Source organism: Salvelinus alpinus, chromosome 3, assembly GCF_045679555.1.
Source record: "Salvelinus alpinus chromosome 3, SLU_Salpinus.1, whole genome shotgun sequence".
Lineage (NCBI taxonomy): Eukaryota > Metazoa > Chordata > Actinopteri > Salmoniformes > Salmonidae > Salvelinus > Salvelinus alpinus.
Window position 1 is genome coordinate 92,100,893 of NC_092088.1, and position 18,496 is coordinate 92,119,388.

Here is an 18,496-nt window from a genome sequence, read left to right on the forward strand (position 1 = left end):
TGTGAAGAGCGCGTGTACAAAAACTAAATTGCCCGAGCACTCCTTCTGAACAACGCAATTTTTTGGAAACTTTGACAGAAGGTAAAGTTTACAAATTCTAGTTTTGGGAAGAGAAAAAATGTATTTAAATGTTTCATTGAAGAGAACATTTCCAGAATATCGGTCAAAATCCATCTTCTCCACTGCCGGCCACTGGGCTTCCTTTTTCCACCATAGTTGGTAGTGAGTGGAAATGCCAAGCGGATGCTTCACATTTATACATCTGGTGAAATATTTGTCTCATTGTTATTTTTGTGGCTACTCGGGCAAGTGACGTTGGTGTCACATGCCTCGTGTTTACAATGGCCCACGCAACAGGCGTCAACATTGCGTGGAGTACAGAGTACAGTGTTGATCATCAATCAAGCAACAAAGCCCTTTTTACATCAGCAGGAATTCATTTTTCAGTAGCCTAATCGCAGTACCCCAAATAGTAAGCAGAAGCACAGTGGCCAGGAACAATTCAGTAAGTACATTGAAACTAAGAGACGAACCAGGGTCAGAGGGGAGGCCCTGCGGTGGTCAACGCATATAGTAGACAATGAAAGCGCTTACAATATTCGGTGATTACATTTCTCTAAAACAAGCAATAGGCTACATGTGCACCACCAAGTCAAATAAAATTGTATTTGTCACAGGCGCCGAATACAACAGGTGTAGACCTTACAGTGAAATGCGTAATTACAAGCCCTTAACCAACAATGCAGTTTGAAGAAAAATAAGTGTTAAGTATTTACTAAATTAAGAAAATAGAAAAATAACAAATAATTAAAGACCAACAATAAAATAACAGTAACGAGGCTATATACAGGGGGTACCGGTACAGAGTCAATGTGCGGGGGCACAGGTTAGTTGAGGTAATTGAGGTAAAATGTACAGTACCAGTCAAAAGTTTGGCCACACCTGCTCATTCAGGGGGTTTTCTTTATTTTTACTATTTTCTACATTGTAGAATAATAGTGAAGACATTAGAACAATGAAATAACACATATGGAATCATGTAGTCAAATCAAAATTGAATTTAGATTCTTCAAAGTAGCAACCCTTTGCCTAATGACAGCTTTGCACACTCTTGTCATTCTCTTAACTTCTCTAGGGTAGGGGGCAGCATTTGGAATTTTGGATGAAAAGCATGCCCAAATTAAACTGCCTGCTTCTCGGGCCCAGAAGATATGATATGCATATAACTGGTAGATTTGGATAGAAAACACTCTTTAAGATTTCCAAAACTGTTAAAATAGTGTCTGTGAGTATAACAGAACTGATTTGGCAGGTGAAAATCTGAGAAAAATCCATTCGGGAAGTAGTTTTTGTTTTGTAGTTTTCTATTCAATGCCATTACAGTATCCATTGACTTAGGACTCAAATTGCAGTTCCTATGCCTTCCACTAGATGTCAACAGTCTTTAGAAATTGTTTCAGGCTTGTATTCTGAAAAATGAGGAAGTAAGAGCAGTCTGAATGAGTGGACCCTAAAGTGTCACAGAGCTTTTTCATGCGCGAGACCGAGAGAGTGCCTTTCTTGTTTACATTTTATATTGACGACGTTATTGTCCAGTTTAAATATTATCAATTATTTAGGCTAAAAACAACCTGAGGATTGAATATAAACATCGTTTGACATGTTTCTATGAACTTTACGGATACAATTTGGATTTTTGTCTGCCTGTTTTGACTGCGTTTGAGCCTGTGGATTACTGAAGAAAATGCGTGAACAAAACTGAGGTTTTTGGATATAAAGAGACTTTATCGAACAAAAGGAACATTTATTGAGTAAATGAATGTCTGCTGAGTGCAACCATATGAAGATCATCAAAGGTAAGGGATTCATTTTATCTCTATTTCTGACTTGTGTAACTCTTCTACTTGGCTGGTTACTGTTTGTAATGATTTGTCTGCTGGGCTATGTTCTCAAATAATCGTAAGGTATGCTTTCGCCGTAAAGCATTTTTTAAATCTGACACCGTGGTTGGATTCACAAGAAGTTAATCTTTAAACCTATGTAAAATATGTTTTGTTTTCTGAATTTTTAGAATGAGTATTTCTGGATTTGAATTTAGCGCCCAGCAGTTTCACTGGCTGTTGAAGAGGTGGGACGCTAACGTCTCACGTACCCAAGAGAGGTTAACCAGCTTCACCTGGAATGCTTTTCCAACAGCATTGAAGGAGTTCCCATATATGCTGATCACTTGTTGGCTGCTTTTCCTTCAGTTTGAGTGTGCAAAGCTGTCATCAAGGCAAAGGATGGCTATTTGAAGAATCTCAAATCTAAAATCTATTTTGATTTGTTTAACACTTTTTTGGTTACTACATGATTCCATATGTGCTAAACAGTTTTAGCAAAACAGTTGGGGCTCAAAACAGGTGCACTGAATGACGGGTCGCCACTGATTTGTTCTATATCTCTATCTGTTTTATATCTGTTCTATATCTGTTCTATATCTCTGTATGTTCTATATCTCTATCTGTTCTATATCTATCTGTTTTATATTTGTTCTATATCTCTATCTGTCCTATATCTCTATCTGTTTTATATCTGTTCTATATCTCTATCTGTTCTATATCTATATATGTACTATATCTATATCTGTTCTTTATCTCTATTTGTTCTATATTTTTATCTGTTCTATATCTCTATCTGTCCTATATCTCTATCTGTTTTATATCTGTTCTCTATTTCTGTCTGTTCTATATCTATATCTGTTCTTTATCTCTATCTCAGTTAACCACCTAACTGAGGAACTCAATTTAACCTTGCGCAATACTCTAGATGCAGTCGCACCCCTAAAAACTTAAAAACATTTGTCATAAGAAACTAGCTCCCTGGTATACAGAAAATACCCGAGCTCTTCCGACTAGCTTGGAAAGACAGTACCGTGCAGTATTGAAGAGCCCTCACTGCTGCTCGATCATATTTTTCCAACTTAATTTAGGAAAATAAGAACAATCCAAAATGTATTTTTGATACTGTCGCAAAGCTAACTAAAAAGCAGCATTCCCCAAGAGAGGATGGCTTTCACTTCAGCAGTGATAAATTCATGAACTTCTTTGAGGAAAAGATCATGATCATTAGAAAGAAAATTACGGACTCCTCTTTAAATCTGCGTATTCCTCCAACGCTCAGTTGTCCTGAGTCTGCACAACTCTGCCAGGACCTAGGATCAAGGGAGACACTCAAGTGTTTTATGGCCTCTAAACCTTCAAGCTGCATACTGGACCCTATTCCAACTAAACTACTGAAAGAGCTGCTTCCTGTGCTTGGCCCTCCTATGTTGAACATAATAAACGGCTCTCTATCCACCGGATGTGTACCAAACTTACTAAAGGTGGCAGAAATAAAGCCTCTCTTGAAAATGCCAAACCTTGACCCAGAAAATATAAAAAACTATCGGCCTATATCGAATCTCCCATTCCTCTCAATTATTTTTGAAAAAGCTGTTGCGCAGCAACTCACTGCCTTCCAAAAGACAAACAATGTATACGAAACGCTTCAGTATGGTTTTAGATCCCATCATAACACTGAGACTGCACTTGTGAAGGTGGTAAATTACCTTTTAATGGCGTCAGACCGGGGCTCCTCATCTGTCCTTGTGCTCCTAGACCTTAGTGCTGTTTTTGATACCATCGATCACCACAATCTTTTGGAGAGATTGCAAACCCAAATTGGTCTACACGGACAAGTTCTGGCCTGGTTTAGATCTTATCTGTCGTAAAGATATCAGTTTGTCTCTGTGGATGGTTTGTCCTCTGACAAGTCAAATGTAAATTTCGATGTTCCTCAAGGTTCTGTTTTAGGACCACTATTGTTTTCACTATATATTTTACCTCTTGGTGATGTCATTCGGAAACATAATGTTAACTTTCACTGCTATGTGGATGACACACAGCTGTTCATTTCGATGAAACATGGTGAAGTCCCAAAATTGCCCTATTGTCCTACCTGTGTATATCTCTACCTATTCTATATCCTACCTGTGTATATCTCTAACTATTCTATATCCTACCTGTGTATATCTCTATCTGTGTATATCTCTATCTGTTCTATATCCCACCTGTGTAAATCTCTATCTGTTCTATGTGGTTGTTGTGATCTATGCCATGTTTTCTGTAAATGTTGATGGTTTTATGTCTTTGACATAGTGCTCTTAAATGCTGGACACATTTCCTGTAAAAGGCCTAATATATGAACTGAACTTATTATGGGGCATGATCACTGAGCCAACCATCTGTAGTAGGCTTTGCAACATTAAACAAGGTACAAAGAGACTTGTAGCTGTTGTGGTCCATTTTAGCTAAGTAGGTAGAGCATAGAGCTTGTAACGCCAGGGTAGTGGGTTAGATTCCCGGGACCACCCATATATAATATGTATGCAGCATGACTAAGTATCTTTGGATAAAAGCGTCTGCTAAATGGCATATATTATTATATTATACAGTGCCTTCAGAACGTATTCGTATTTTTTGTCAACGATCTACACAAAACACTCTGTAATGTCATAGTGGAAGAACAATTAACATTTGTTTAAAATTTATTTAAAAAACACTCATTCAGTTTTTCTGGGTAAGTCTCTGAGCTTTGCACACCTGGATTGTACAATATTTGCACATTATTCTTTAGATTTTCAAGCTGATTTAAGTCAAAACTGTAACTAGACCACTCAGGAACATTCAATGTCAACTCCAGTGTAGATTTGGCCTTGTGTTTTAGGTTATTGTCCTGCTGAAAGGTGAATTTGTATTCCAGTGTCTGTAGGAAAGCAAACTGAACCAGATTTTTCTCTAGGATTTTGTCTGTGCTTAGCTCTATTCCATTTCTTTTTATCCTAAAAAACTCCCCAGTCCTTGCCGATGACAAGCTTACCCATAACATGATGCAGCCACCACAATGCTTGGAAATATGAAGAGTGGTACTCAGTGATGTGTTGTGTTGGATTTGCCCCAAACATGGCACTTTGTATTCAGGACATAAATTACATTTCTTTGCCACATTTTTTGTATTGTTACTTTATTGCCTTATTGCAAACAGGATGCATGTTTTGGAATATTTGTATTCTGTACAGGCTTCCTTTTTTTCACTCTGTCAATTAGGTTAGTGTTGTGGAGTAACTACAATGTTGTTGATCCATCCTCAGTTTTCTCCTATCACAGCCATTAGACTGTAACGGTTTTGATGTCACCATTGGCCTCATGGTGAAATCCCTGAGTGGTTTCCTTCCTCTCTGGCAAGTGAATTAGCAAGGACACCTGTATCTTTGTAGTGACTGGGTGTATTGATTCACCATCCAAAGTGTAATTCATATATTCACCATGCGCAAAGGAATATTCAATGTCTGCTTTGAAGGTGCCCTTCTTTGCGAGGCACTGGAAAACCTCCCTGGTCTTTGTGGTTGAATCTGTGTTTGAAATTCACTGCTCAACTGAGGGACCTTAAAGATAATTGTATGTGTGGGGTACAGAGATGAGGTAGTCATTCAAAAATCATGTTAAACACTATTATTGTACACGGAGTGAGTCCATGCAACTTACATATATCTTCATCCAAGCCTCATTGGGGCACATAACGCCACCTCTAATCTAGTCTAGACAGACAGGTTGCCTTCCACAATGTACCAATGTTCCAGCATAGGTCTGGGATTTCCAAGACTTACCTATATGCCCACCATGTATTTATTACATATCTGACATGGGTACACCTCTAAGCTCATCTCCAGGCTGATTCTGGTATACCAACAGACCAGGCTACTATTCAGACAATCAGCAAACACCAGTAAATCATCTCTGTTGCGTGAAACACACATTTATATTTAACGGTAAAAGACAGAGACAAGTAAAAGAGACAGCTGTGTTACAAAGCTAGACATCATCATTTCACAGGAAACATAGTAGTTATTCCTGTTGGTCAAAATACCACAAAACAAAATGGAGGACATACTTTATAGCCAGCGTGCCAGATCTGTTTGTGCTACCATGTCATGCCACTCATTGTCATGCCAAACAGATTGTCTTGACAATTACAGCAATGGAGTTGGCAGGAGCACAACCAGAGCTGGACCAGGCTACATACTTTAGGCTGTAAGAATAATTGTTCCACATCAGAGAAAGGCATTAGGAACAGATTTGGCAACTAGAAATTTAGAGAAAATGCCTAAATCGTATATCAAAAATACAAATTATACAAAATATTAATGCAATTAGAATAAATTAAAATTCCTTCATATAGCTTATTCAAGTAAAGGGTTGTTTGATTGAAAGATGATCATGTTAAATAAAGAAAGAATATTCAAACTTAATGATCCTTCTCACAACCAGTTTCTGGTTTCCAAAAAATACCTCATTCACTGTCAAACTATGTAGAGCCACAGTATTCCGATGACAGATTGGCAACCTTTTCACATTTTTAAAGACATGTTTAGAGACATTAAATTCACAAAGATTCTGACAAATCAGGGTGCATACAATTTTGTACAAAACAGTTAATAACATATAATTGTCCTTGCTTGAGGGACAACCTTCCATTTCCAACATCTAAAAACTGCTTCAACAAACGATTAGTCTGAGTAGAAGTGGAATTGTGGAACAGAGTTGGTACATTAGTGAGTTAGTACAACATAATGTCCCCCCATAAATCAGAGTAAATCATTTCCAGCAAACAGCAATAGTGATTCATTACAAAGAAAGAATAAATCAATTTGACTACATTGATAAACTAGGCCACATTGGCCCATATAGGATCAAATTAAATTAAAACGCTGTACTTTCACATGCTTGCGCCATTCTCATGACAGAACTCAAAACATTGAGCCACGCCACCACTAGGTGGCAGCAGAACTACGCCACGCCACCACTAGGTGGCAGCAGAACCACTATGCCACCACTAGGTGGAAGCAGAACCACTACACCACACCACCACAAGATGACAGCAGAACTACGCCACGCCACCACTAGGTGGCAGCAGAACCACTACTGTAATATCATTATTTTGTAATTATTTTTTTTTGTTGTCATTTGTAAAACATACACGTATCCCATAGACATATATGTCAGAGTCAAGGCCCGCGGGCCACATCCGGCCCGCGAGAAGGTTTTTTACGGCCCCTGGGATGATCTTGATTTATTATTAGAACCGGCCCGCAGACCGCAGCAAGCCGGCAGCCCGCAGATCTTTTACACGCACCAATACTACATTTCCCACAATGCAACGGTGACGCACCGAGCAGTAGGCTGCTGTGTAAATGAGATGGAGCTGCCTTGGGAAAAACTCGTGGGTTTGACAACCGACGGAGCACCTGCGATGTGTGGACACAGGAGCGGACTGGTGGCGAAGATACGGGAAAAGATGCAAGAGGAAAACGCGACAGGTGAGCTGACAGCTTATCATTGTATCATACACCAGGAAGCGTTGTGCGGTAAAGCCTTGAAAATGGAGCATGTAATGAGCATCATCACGCGCACAGTTAACTTTATCAGAGCCAAAGGTTTGAATCACCGCCAGTTCAAGGCATTTCTGACGGAGTTAGAAACGGAGCATGGTGATTTGCCTTATCACACAGAGGTGCGATGGCTAAGCCAGGGAAAGGTGCTTCAAAGATGTTTCGAGCTTCGTGAGGAGATTTGTCTGTTCTTGGACAGCAAAGGGAAAGACACAACACAACTCCGAGACGAAATGTTTCTGTGTGAAATGGCTTTTCTGTGTGACATTACGAGTCATCTGAATGCAATGAACTTGGAGCTGCAGGGTCGGGATCATGTCATCTCTGATATGTACAGTACAGTGAAGGCATTTAAAACCAAACTGACTCTGTGGGAGACGCAGATGCGGAAAGAAAATTTGAGCCACTTTCCCAGCTGCCAGACCATGAAAGAGAAGCTCTCTACCAGTGCGTTCCCGAGCGCACAGTTGGCTGATAAAATAGGTATGCTTGCCGCTGACTTTCGACGCCGATTTGCTGACTTTGAAGCACAAAAAAGCAGGTTGGAACTGCTCGGTAACCCATTTGCTGTTGACGTGGAAAGCTCACCACCAAACCTCCAAATGGAGTTGATTGACCTCCAATGCAATGATGCACTGAGGGCAAAATATGCGGCAGTGGGTGCTGCGGAGTTCGCCCGTTTCCTCCCCGACACAATGCCCCAGCTGCGCATCCAGGCTGCTCAAACGTTGTCTATGTTTGGCAGCACATACCTGTGTGAACAACTGTTTTCTTTGATGAACCTGAACAAAACATCACACAGAAGTCGACTTACTGCTGAACACCTCCACTCAATTCTGAGGATTTCCTCAGCTCAGAGCCTTACCCCGAACATTGATGAACTTGTGGAAAAGATGGGACACCACCAAGTATCACCCTCAACCTCAAACAAGTGAACATTACTGTGCAATCACATATTTAGAGTTTTTACTCAGTTCAAGTTTAAAAGTTAAAGTTTAATATTTGTTTTCACTGCATGTTACTTCTCCTTAAACAAAGTGTTGTTTTTGATTAATAGATTTTTGCACTTTATTTTATTGTATTTCAATCCAATTATATTTTAAAAATATTTCAGTTGAGTGGATGATAGAAAATTGCTATTATTGTTTTTTTCTTTGAAGTAAATTTAGCCCACTTTTGCTAAAATAGAAAATATAGGCTACTGATGGTGCCTTGAATACCGGTTTCTTTCATTTAATGTTCATGTTATGGGGATTTTTATATAAAGGAAATTTGTCTTTTGTGTCTGTTGAAAATTAAAGATTACTGACAGAGCCATAAGAAAATATTGCTTTATTTATCTGATCATATTGGAATATATTTGTTAGGTTTTCAGTAGGTTCAATTAGGTTCACTAGACTATATGCGTCATTTAAAAATGTTTCAATGAACATTCGAACAGTCCGGCCCTCGGCTTGTAGCTAAATTTTTTATTTGGCCCTCCGTCCATTTGACTTTGACACCCCTGCCATAGATGTATCTAGCAAAAGGAAAAGTCTGTTTTAACAACTTTGGCAGTTTCCTTCATGTCCAGGGATATAGATAAATACTATGAGTCAATAATGAGAGCATGCCTTTATCAATGCCCATGTGTCGTCCCAAATGGCTATTCCTTACATAGTTCAATGCTTTTAAACAGAGCCCTATGGGGGAAAATGTAGTACACTATATAGGGAACAGGGTGCTGGGCTCAGGTTAAAATAAGTGCACTATATAGGGAACAGGGTACCATTTGTAATACATCCCATCTGACCATGCTTCCTCTCAATTCAAAAAGAAAAAGTTCCAAAGAACATATGGTTTGGTTTCTTCAGTAAATGAAACCCATAGTAGCAAGGGTCTGGGACATCACTGATGGAGGCAACATCTATTCTCACAACAATAGAAGGACAGGACAGCCCTTGTTGGCCTCGGTCTGCACTTTAACAGTTTAGTAAATGGAGTGTGCTCACCACCATATTTCCATGCATTGCCTAAGGGGTAAATCCTACTGTAACTTCCATTTAAGGCAAATGTCCACTTAGTTATGCATTTATTTATTACCTTTATTTAACCAGGAAGGGTTACATTTGGGTTAAATTTGGTGCGTGACGCATTGATGTCAATCTGAGACAAAGTGAAAATCTAAATTAAGTAGAAGTTAGGATTTGCTCTAATTGAACCTGCACTATATCGACACAGATCCTTATGGTCCCAAATCCAATATTAGATACAGGCACCATAGTAGGCCATTGGGTCAGTAGGTTCTAGTACATAAACAGAAGGTCAACTGTGGCTCTTCCTCAATATTTACCCAAAATATTTGAGAGACTTTTGTCATTTGAGGGGTTAATGTTTCACGTTCTGGGTTGACTATCGACAGAAAACAAACAAAAAACTCCAGGTCAGTGAGTAAATGATTCTCCTTCCTATCTGCCTTGTGAGGTCACAGCCACGTCACGGTTAGGAGAGATTCCCTTTTTAGATTCTATGTCCAACAGACCACTCGCACCCAAAACCAGAAAGCAGCCTGGATTCAATTTGGGCAAGATTCATTCAAAAGGGCGAAGCTAACCTTCTTGTGGCTTTTAAATACACTTTTAGAATACTCCAAATTGGAAGTACCACAATATAAAACGAACTTTATCTTGGGCACTTTTTTCCTAGAAGTGAAATAACTCATGAACTGTTTTAAGAGGTATGGTAAAGGTGATCAGAGTTGATTCAGAGTCGATTCACAGACGATTCGGTTGACTCGGTCGTGTGTCAGGAGTAGCAGCAGCAGCATCGTAACCTTAGACACCAGGAGGCTGGTGAGGGGAGGACGGCTAATAATAATGTCTGGAATGGAGTGAATGTAATTACATCGAACACAAAGAAAACCATATATTTGATGTGTTTTGATTCCATTCATTTCGTTCCAGCCTTTGCTATGAGCCCGTCCTCCGAATTGAAGTGCCACCAGCCACCACTGATTGTAACCATAGAGACAGAATTCACAGTTGTTTTACGAGTTCACAGGACAGACTCAATGGCGTCCGCGGTCTCCCTGGGGGATTGGTCGCCTGCTGAACTCAGGGTTTGGTGCGTGACGAGCGGGGAGGTCTCCTCGTCAGCCTGGGTGTTGGCCACCGCTTCCACCAGGACCTCCGCTAGCTCCTCCCCCAGGTGTTGTTTCTTCATCTCCTGTTGGTTGATGTGGTGGAGGATCCCCGCCCCCAGGGCGTCTCCCTCCACGTTCACTACGGTGGTGGTGCGGTCCCTGCAAACAAACACACACATAAGTACACGCACATGTACATACGCACACATACACAAAAAACGCACACGTACACACCCAAACACATACACAATTTATTAGGATACTTTTTGTCAGAAGCTAAGCAGTATATCAAGTCTGCTAAGCTGAATCAGGAGCTCTCTTTAACTGTTAGCATACATCTAATGTAACATACCCACAGTTGCTATGCAGAACACATCTACTGTCTACTGTCTACTGTACAGGTCTACTGTCTACTGTACAGGTCTACTGTCTACTGTCTACTGTACAGGTCTACTGCCTACTGTACAGGTCTACTGTCTACTGTACAGGTCTACTGTCTACTGTACAGGTCTACTGTCTACTGTACAGGTCTACTGTCTACTGTACAGGTCTACTGTCTGCTGTCTACTGTACAGGTCTACTGTCTACTGTACAGGTCTACTGTCTACTGTCTACCTGTACAGGTCTACTGTCTACTGTACAGGTCTACTGTCTGCTGTACAGGTCTACTGTCTACTGTACAGGTCTACTGTCTACTGCCTACTGTACAGGTCTACTGCCTACTGTACAGGTCTACTGTCTACTGTCTACTGTACAGGTCTACTGCCTACTGTACAGGTCTACTGTCTACTGTACAGGTCTACTGTCTACTGTCTACTGTACAGGTCTACTGTACAGGTCTACTGTCTACTGTACAGGTCTACTGTCTACTGTACAGGTCTACTGTCTACTGTCTACTGTACAGGTCTACTGTCTACTGTACAGGTCTACTGTCTACTGTACAGGTCTACTGTCTACTGTACAGGTCTACTGTCTACTGAACAGGTCTACTGTCTACTGTATGTTACTGGAATTAACATCTGATATTTTGATTTGGCAGCTGGCCAAAATGAGTGAGTACATTAAGAGTGTGTCTATGCGTGTGTGTTTGTGTCCGTGTGTGTGTGTGTGTGTGTGTGTGTGTGTGTGTTTGTACGTGTGTGCGCATGTCCATGCATATGTACATAAATGTGTCTGTCCATGTGTGCTTGTCTGTGTGTTTGTGCTTGCCTGTATACGTGTGTGTGTGCGCTTGTCTGTGTGTGCGTGTGTGCTTGTCTGTGTGTGTGTGTGTGTGTGTGCTTGTCTGTGTGTGTGTGTTTGTGTCTGTCTGTGTGTGTGTGTGTGTGTCTGTGTGTGCTTGTCTGTGTGTGTGCGTGTGCGTGCGTGCGTGTGTGTGCGTGTGTGTGCTTGTCTGTGTGTCTGTGTGTGTTTGCTGTATTGGTTCTCTATACTGTACATGTGTTACTCACACGATCCAGTCGACGGCCAGCATGAGTGACAGGTCGTTGGTGGGCAGGCCGATAGCCTCCAGGATGATGGCGATGGTGATGATACCCCCGGCTGGGATGCCCGCTGCGCCCACACTGGACGCTGTGGCTGTCACACTGTGGGGACAGAGCCACTGCATGTGATACATTGTCAGAGCATCAGACATAGGGTTGCAAAATTCCAACCCACCCTTCCTTCTGACCCCACCCACCCTTCTGACCCCACCCGCCCTTCCTTCTGTCCCCACCCACCATTCCTTCTGTCCCCACCCACCATTCCTTCTGTCCCCACCCACCCTTCCTTCTGACCCCACCCACCCTTCCTTCTGACCCCACCCACCCTTCCTTCTGACCCCACCCACCCTTCCTTCTGACCCCACCCACCCTTCCTTCTGTCCCCACCCACCCTTCCTTCTGTCCCCACCCACCATTCCTTCTGACCCCACCCACACTTCCTTCTGACCCCACCCACCCTTCCTTCTGACCCCACCCACCCTTCCTTCTGACCCCACCCACCCTTCCTTCTGACTCCACCCGCCCTTCCTTCTGACCCCACCCGCACTTCCTTCTGACCCCACCCGCACTTCCTTCTGACCCCACCCGCCCTTCCTTCTGACCCCACCCGCCATCCCTTCTGTCCCCACCCGCCATCCCTTCTGACCCCACCCACACTTCCTTCTGACCCCACCCACCATTCCTTCTGTCCCCACCCACCATCCCTTCTGTCCCCACCCACACTTCCTTCTGACCCCACCCGCCATTACTTCTGACCCCACCCGCCATCCCTTCTGTCCCCACCCGCCATCCCTTCTGACCCCACCCACACTTCCTTCTGACCCCACCCACCCTTCCTTCTGACCCCACCCACCCTTCCTTCTGACCCCACCCACACTTCCTTCTGACCCCACCCACCCTTCCTTCTGACCCCACCCGCACTTCCTTCTGACCCCACCCGCCCTTCCTTCTGACCCCACCCGCCCTTCCTTCTGACCCCACCCGCCATCCCTTCTGACCCCACCCGCCATCCCTTCTGACCCCACCCACACTTCCTTCTGACCCCACCCACCATTCCTTCTGTCCCCACCCACCATCCCTTCTGTCCCCACCCACACTTCCTTCTGACCCCACCCACCATTACTTCTGTCCCCACCCACCATTCCTTCTGTCCCCACCCACCCTTCCTTCTGACCCCACCCACCCTTCCTTCTGTCCCCACCCACCCTTCCTTCTGACCCCACCCACCCTTCCTTCTGACCCCACCCACCCTTCCTTCTGTCCCCACCCACCCTTCCTTCTGTCCCCACCCACCATTCCTTCTGACCCCACCCACACTTCCTTCTGACCCCACCCACCCTTCCTTCTGACCCCACCCACCCTTCCTTCTGACCCCACCCACACTACCTTCTGACCCCACCCACCCTTCCTTCTGACCCCACCCACACTTCCTTCTGACCCCACCCACACTTCCTTCTGACCCCACCCACCCTTCCTTCTGACCCCACCCGCCATCCCTTCTGTCCCCACCCGCCATCCCTTCTGACCCCACCCACACTTCCTTCTGACCCCACCCACCATTCCTTCTGTCCCCACCCACCATCCCTTCTGTCCCCACCCACCATCCCTTCTGTCCCCACCCACCCTTCTGTCCCCACCCACCCTTCTGACCCCACCCCACTCACAGGATGGTGAAGATCTGGCCGGCGTTGAGCTCTATGTTGTTGAGCTGAGCGATGAAGACAGCCGCGACGCACTGGAAGATGGCCGCCCCGTCCATGTTGACGGTGGCTCCGATGGGAAGGATGAAACGACTGATCCGCTTGTCCACTCCGTTGTTCTCCTCTACACACTTCATCATGGAGGGCAGCGTCGCCGAGCTGAGGAGAGAGAGGGGGAGGGAAGGACCAGTAAGATACAGGACACAGTGGTTTAATTACAGCATATTCATCTGGAACATTTTACAGTACTTTACTAGCAACTTCAGTTCCTCTGCTTTGACAATATTTACATGAATATTCCGCAAGTGAAGATGTATTAAATAGCAAGAGAAGGAAGGGGAGAGAGGGAGAGAAATAGAGAGAGAATGAGAGCGAGAGAGCCACCTGAAAAACCTATTGTAGTGTAACTTGAACCAAAACCCTTCCATACAGAGAGAGGGTAAAGACCACAGAACTAGAATGAATAGAAGTCAGAGGTTACCATCCCTTCTACTCATTCTATTTCTATGGTAAAGAGCCTCCAGGAATGTCCTGGCTCCCCATGGATTAGATAGAGAGGTGGTGGGGTCCAGAGTCTGAAGATTGAGGTTGGAACAACTCAGCCAAAGGTTTAGGTTACTTACAGCAGGTTACTTACAGCAGAGAATACTTGGAGACAATGAGTGTGTCCCAAATGGCACTACTTTTGACCAGAGCCCAGGTGTATGTTCAGGCTCTGGTCAAAAGTAGTGCACTATAGAGGGAATAGCGTGGGGTGTAGCCTTGGAGACAAAGCCTGCTAGCAATGCACTGCTAATTGCACTTGCTCCGACCGCAAGGCACTACAGAGGGTAGTGCGTACGGCCCAGTACATCACTGGGGCTAAGCTGCCTGCCATCCAGGACCTCTACACCAGGCGGTGTCAGAGGAAGGCCCTAAAAATTGTCAAAGACCCCAGCCACCCCAGTCATAGACTGTTCTCTCGACTACCGAATGGTAAGTTGTACCGGAGTGCCAAGTCTAGGACAAAAAGGCTTCTCAACAGTTTTTACCCCCAAGCCATAAGACTCCTGAACAGGTAACCAAATGGCTACCTGGATTATTTGCATTGTGTGCCCCCCCACCCCCCCCCAACCCCTCTTTTACGCTGCTGCTACGCTCTGTTCATTATATATGCACAGTCACTTTAACCATATTTACATGTACATACTACCTCAATTGGCCCGACCAACCAGTGCTCCCGCACATTGGCTAACCAGGCTATCTGCATTGTGTCCCACCACCCGCCAACCCCTCTTTTACGCTACTGCTACTCTCTGTTCATCATATATGCATAGTCACTATAACCATATCTACATGTACATACTACCTCAATCAGCCTGACTAACCGGTGTCTGTATGTAGCCTCGCTACTGTATATAGCCTGTCTTTTTACTGTTGTTTTATTTCTTTACTTACCTATTGTTCACCTAATACCTTTTTTGCACTATTGGTTAGAGCCTGTAAGTAAGCATTTCACTGTAAGGTCTACACCTGTTGTATTCAGCATTTCACTCTAAGGTCTACCTACACCTGTTGTATTCGGCACATGTGACAAATAAACTTTGATTTGATTTAATGGACTGGGTTCACAGAGGTGGAGGGATTTACTGGGTAACCAGGTCACACTGGGTTCACAGAGGTGGAGGGATTTACTGGGTAACCAGGTCACACTGGGTTCACAGAGGTGGAGGGATTTACTGGGTAACCAGGTCACACTGGGTTCACAGAGGTGGAGGGATTTACTGGGTAACCAGGTCACACTGGGTTCACAGAGGTGGAGGGATTTACTGGGTAACCAGGTCACACTGGGTTCACAGAGGTGGAGGGATTTACTGGGTAACCAGGTCACACTGGGTTCACAGAGGTGGAGGGATTTACTGGGTAACCAGGTCACACTGGGTTCACAGAGGTGGAGGGATTTACTGGGTAATCAGGTCACACTGGGTTCACAGAGGTGGAGGGATTTACTGGGTAACCAGGTCACACTGGGTTCACAGAAGTGGAGGGATTTACTGGGTAATCAGGTCACACTGGGTTCACAGAGGTGGAGGGATTTTCTGGGTAATCAGGTCACACTGGGTTCACAGAGGTGGAGGGATTTACTGGGTAATCAGGTCACACTGGGTTCACAGAGGTGGAGGGATTTACTGGGTAATCAGGTCACACTGGGTTCACAGAGGTGGAGGGATTTACTGGGTAATCAGGTCACACTGGGTTCACAGAGGTGGAGGGATTTACTGGGTAATCAGGTCACACTGGGTTCACAGAGGTGGAGGGATTTACTGGGTAATCAGGTCACACTGGGTTCACAGAGGTGGAGGGATTTACTGGGTAATCAGGTCACACTGGGTTCACAGAGGTGGAGGGATTTACTGGGTAACCAGGTCACACTGGGTTCACAGAGGTGGAGGGATTTACTGGTTAATCAGGTCACACTGGGTTCACAGAGGTGGAGGGATTTACTGGTTAATCAGGTCACACTGGGTTCACAGAGGTGGAGGGATTTACTGGTTAATCAGGTCACACTGGGTTCACAGAGGTGGAGGGATTTACTGGGTAACCAGGTCACACTGGGTTCACAGAGGTGGAGGGATTTACTGGGTAACCAGGTCACACTGGGTTCACAGAGGTGGAGGGATTTACTGGGTAACCAGGTCACACTGGGTTCACAGAGGTGGAGGGATTTACTGGGTAACCAGGTCACACTGGGTTCACAGAGGTGGAGGGATTTACTGGGTAACCAGGTCACACTGGGTTCACAGAGGTGGAGGGATTTACTGGGTAACCAGGTCACACTGGGTTCACAGAGGTGGAGGGATTTACTGGGTAACCAGGTCACACTGGGTTCACAGAGGTGGAGGGATTTACTGGGTAACCAGGTCACACTGGGTTCACAGAGGTGGAGGGATTTACTGGGTAACCAGGTCACACTGGGTTCACAGAGGTGGAGGGATTTACTGGGTAATCAGGTCACACTGGGTTCACAGAGGTGGAGGGATTTACTGGGTAACCAGGTCACACTGGGTTCACAGAGGTGGAGGGATTTACTGGGTAACCAGGTCACACTGGGTTCACAGAGGTGGAGGGATTTACTGGGTAACCAGGTCACACTGGGTTCACAGAGGTGGAGGGATTTACTGGGTAACCAGGTCACACTGGGTTCACAGAGGTGGAGGGATTTACTGGGTAACCAGGTCACACTGGGTTCACAGAGGTGGAGGGATTTACTGGGTAACCAGGTCACACTGGGTTCACAGAGGTGGAGGGATTTACTGGGTAACCAGGTCACACTGGGTTCACAGAGGTGGAGGGATTTACTGGGTAACCAGGTCACACTGGGTTCACAGAGGTGGAGGGATTTACTGGGTAACCAGGTCACACTGGGTTCACAGAGGTGGAGGGATTTACTGGGTAATCAGGTCACACTGGGTTCACAGAGGTGGAGGGATTTACTGGGTAACCAGGTCACACTGGGTTCACAGAAGTGGAGGGATTTACTGGGTAATCAGGTCACACTGGGTTCACAGAGGTGGAGGGATTTTCTGGGTAATCAGGTCACACTGGGTTCACAGAGGTGGAGGGATTTACTGGGTAATCAGGTCACACTGGGTTCACAGAGGTGGAGGGATTTACTGGGTAATCAGGTCACACTGGGTTCACAGAGGTGGAGGGATTTACTGGGTAATCAGGTCACACTGGGTTCACAGAGGTGGAGGGATTTACTGGGTAATCAGGTCACACTGGGTTCACAGAGGTGGAGGGATTTACTGGGTAACCAGGTCACACTGGGTTCACAGAGGTGGAGGGATTTACTGGTTAATCAGGTCACACTGGGTTCACAGAGGTGGAGGGATTTACTGGTTAATCAGGTCACACTGGGTTCACAGAGGTGGAGGGATTTACTGGGTAACCAGGTCACACTGGGTTCACAGAGGTGGAGGGATTTACTGGGTAACCAGGTCACACTGGGTTCACAGAGGTGGAGGGATTTACTGGGTAACCAGGTCACACTGGGTTCACAGAGGTGGAGGGATTTACTGGGTAACCAGGTCACACTGGGTTCACAGAGGTGGAGGGATTTACTGGGTAACCAGGTCACACTGGGTTCACAGAGGTGGAGGGATTTACTGGGTAACCAGGTCACACTGGGTTCACAGAGGTGGAGGGATTTACTGGGTAACCAGGTCACACTGGGTTCACAGAGGTGGAGGGATTTACTGGGTAACCAGGTCACACTGGGTTCACAGAGGTGGAGGGATTTACTGGGTAACCAGGTCACACTGGGTTCACAGAGGTGGAGGGATTTACTGGGTAACCAGGTCACACTGGGTTCACAGAGGTGGAGGGATTTACTGGGTAACCAGGTCACACTGGGTTCACAGAGGTGGAGGGATTTACTGGGTAACCAGGTCACACTGGGTTCACAGAGGTGGAGGGATTTACTGGGTAACCAGGTCACACTGGGTTCACAGAGGTGGAGGGATTTACTGGGTAACCAGGTCACACTGGGTTCACAGAGGTGGAGGGATTTACTGGGTAACCAGGTCACACTGGGTTCACAGAGGTGGAGGGATTTACTGGGTAACCAGGTCACACTGGGTTCACAGAGGTGGAGGGATTTACTGGGTAATCAGGTCACACTGGGTTCACAGAGGTGGAGGGATTTACTGGGTAACCAGGTCACACTGGGTTCACAGAGGTG

At 45.1% G+C, this 18,496-nt stretch overlaps 2 protein-coding genes across 4 annotated transcripts in view; one reads left to right on the top strand and one right to left on the bottom strand.

Annotated features, from left to right (window-relative positions):
* Positions 1-339: 339 nt before the first annotated feature.
* On the top strand, positions 340-8,782 carry LOC139571521 (general transcription factor II-I repeat domain-containing protein 2-like). Of its 2 annotated transcripts, none has more exons than XM_071394487.1 (2): positions 340-6,886; positions 6,917-8,782. In XM_071394487.1, exon 2 carries the CDS (start codon positions 7,276-7,278, stop codon positions 8,401-8,403), a length of 1,128 nt encoding a protein of 375 aa, XP_071250588.1. In that variant the 5' UTR covers positions 340-6,886; positions 6,917-7,275; the 3' UTR covers positions 8,404-8,782. The 2 variants fall into 2 exon arrangements, with proteins under 2 accessions (XP_071250588.1, XP_071250589.1); XM_071394488.1 differs by having other exon boundaries at positions 340-6,854.
* Positions 8,783-9,924: 1,142 nt separating this feature from the next.
* The window catches only part of slc1a4 (solute carrier family 1 member 4), a 43,128-nt gene continuing 34,556 nt past the window's right edge, over positions 9,925-18,496 (bottom strand). For both annotated transcript variants that reach the window (XM_071394484.1, XM_071394485.1), the window contains 3 exons: positions 13,738-13,932; positions 12,041-12,175; positions 9,925-10,748 (listed from right to left, as the gene is read on the bottom strand). In XM_071394484.1, the coding sequence (XP_071250585.1) occupies positions 10,502-10,748; positions 12,041-12,175; positions 13,738-13,932 (577 nt within the window). In that variant the 3' untranslated portion in view covers positions 9,925-10,501. The remainder of the gene's footprint in view (positions 10,749-12,040; positions 12,176-13,737; positions 13,933-18,496) is intronic.

Excerpts from the sequence above, each read along its gene's own strand:
- LOC139571521 (XM_071394487.1), top strand. The coding sequence starts at position 7,276 with ATGGAGCTGCCTTGGGAAAAACTCGTGGGTTTGACAACCGACGGAGCA.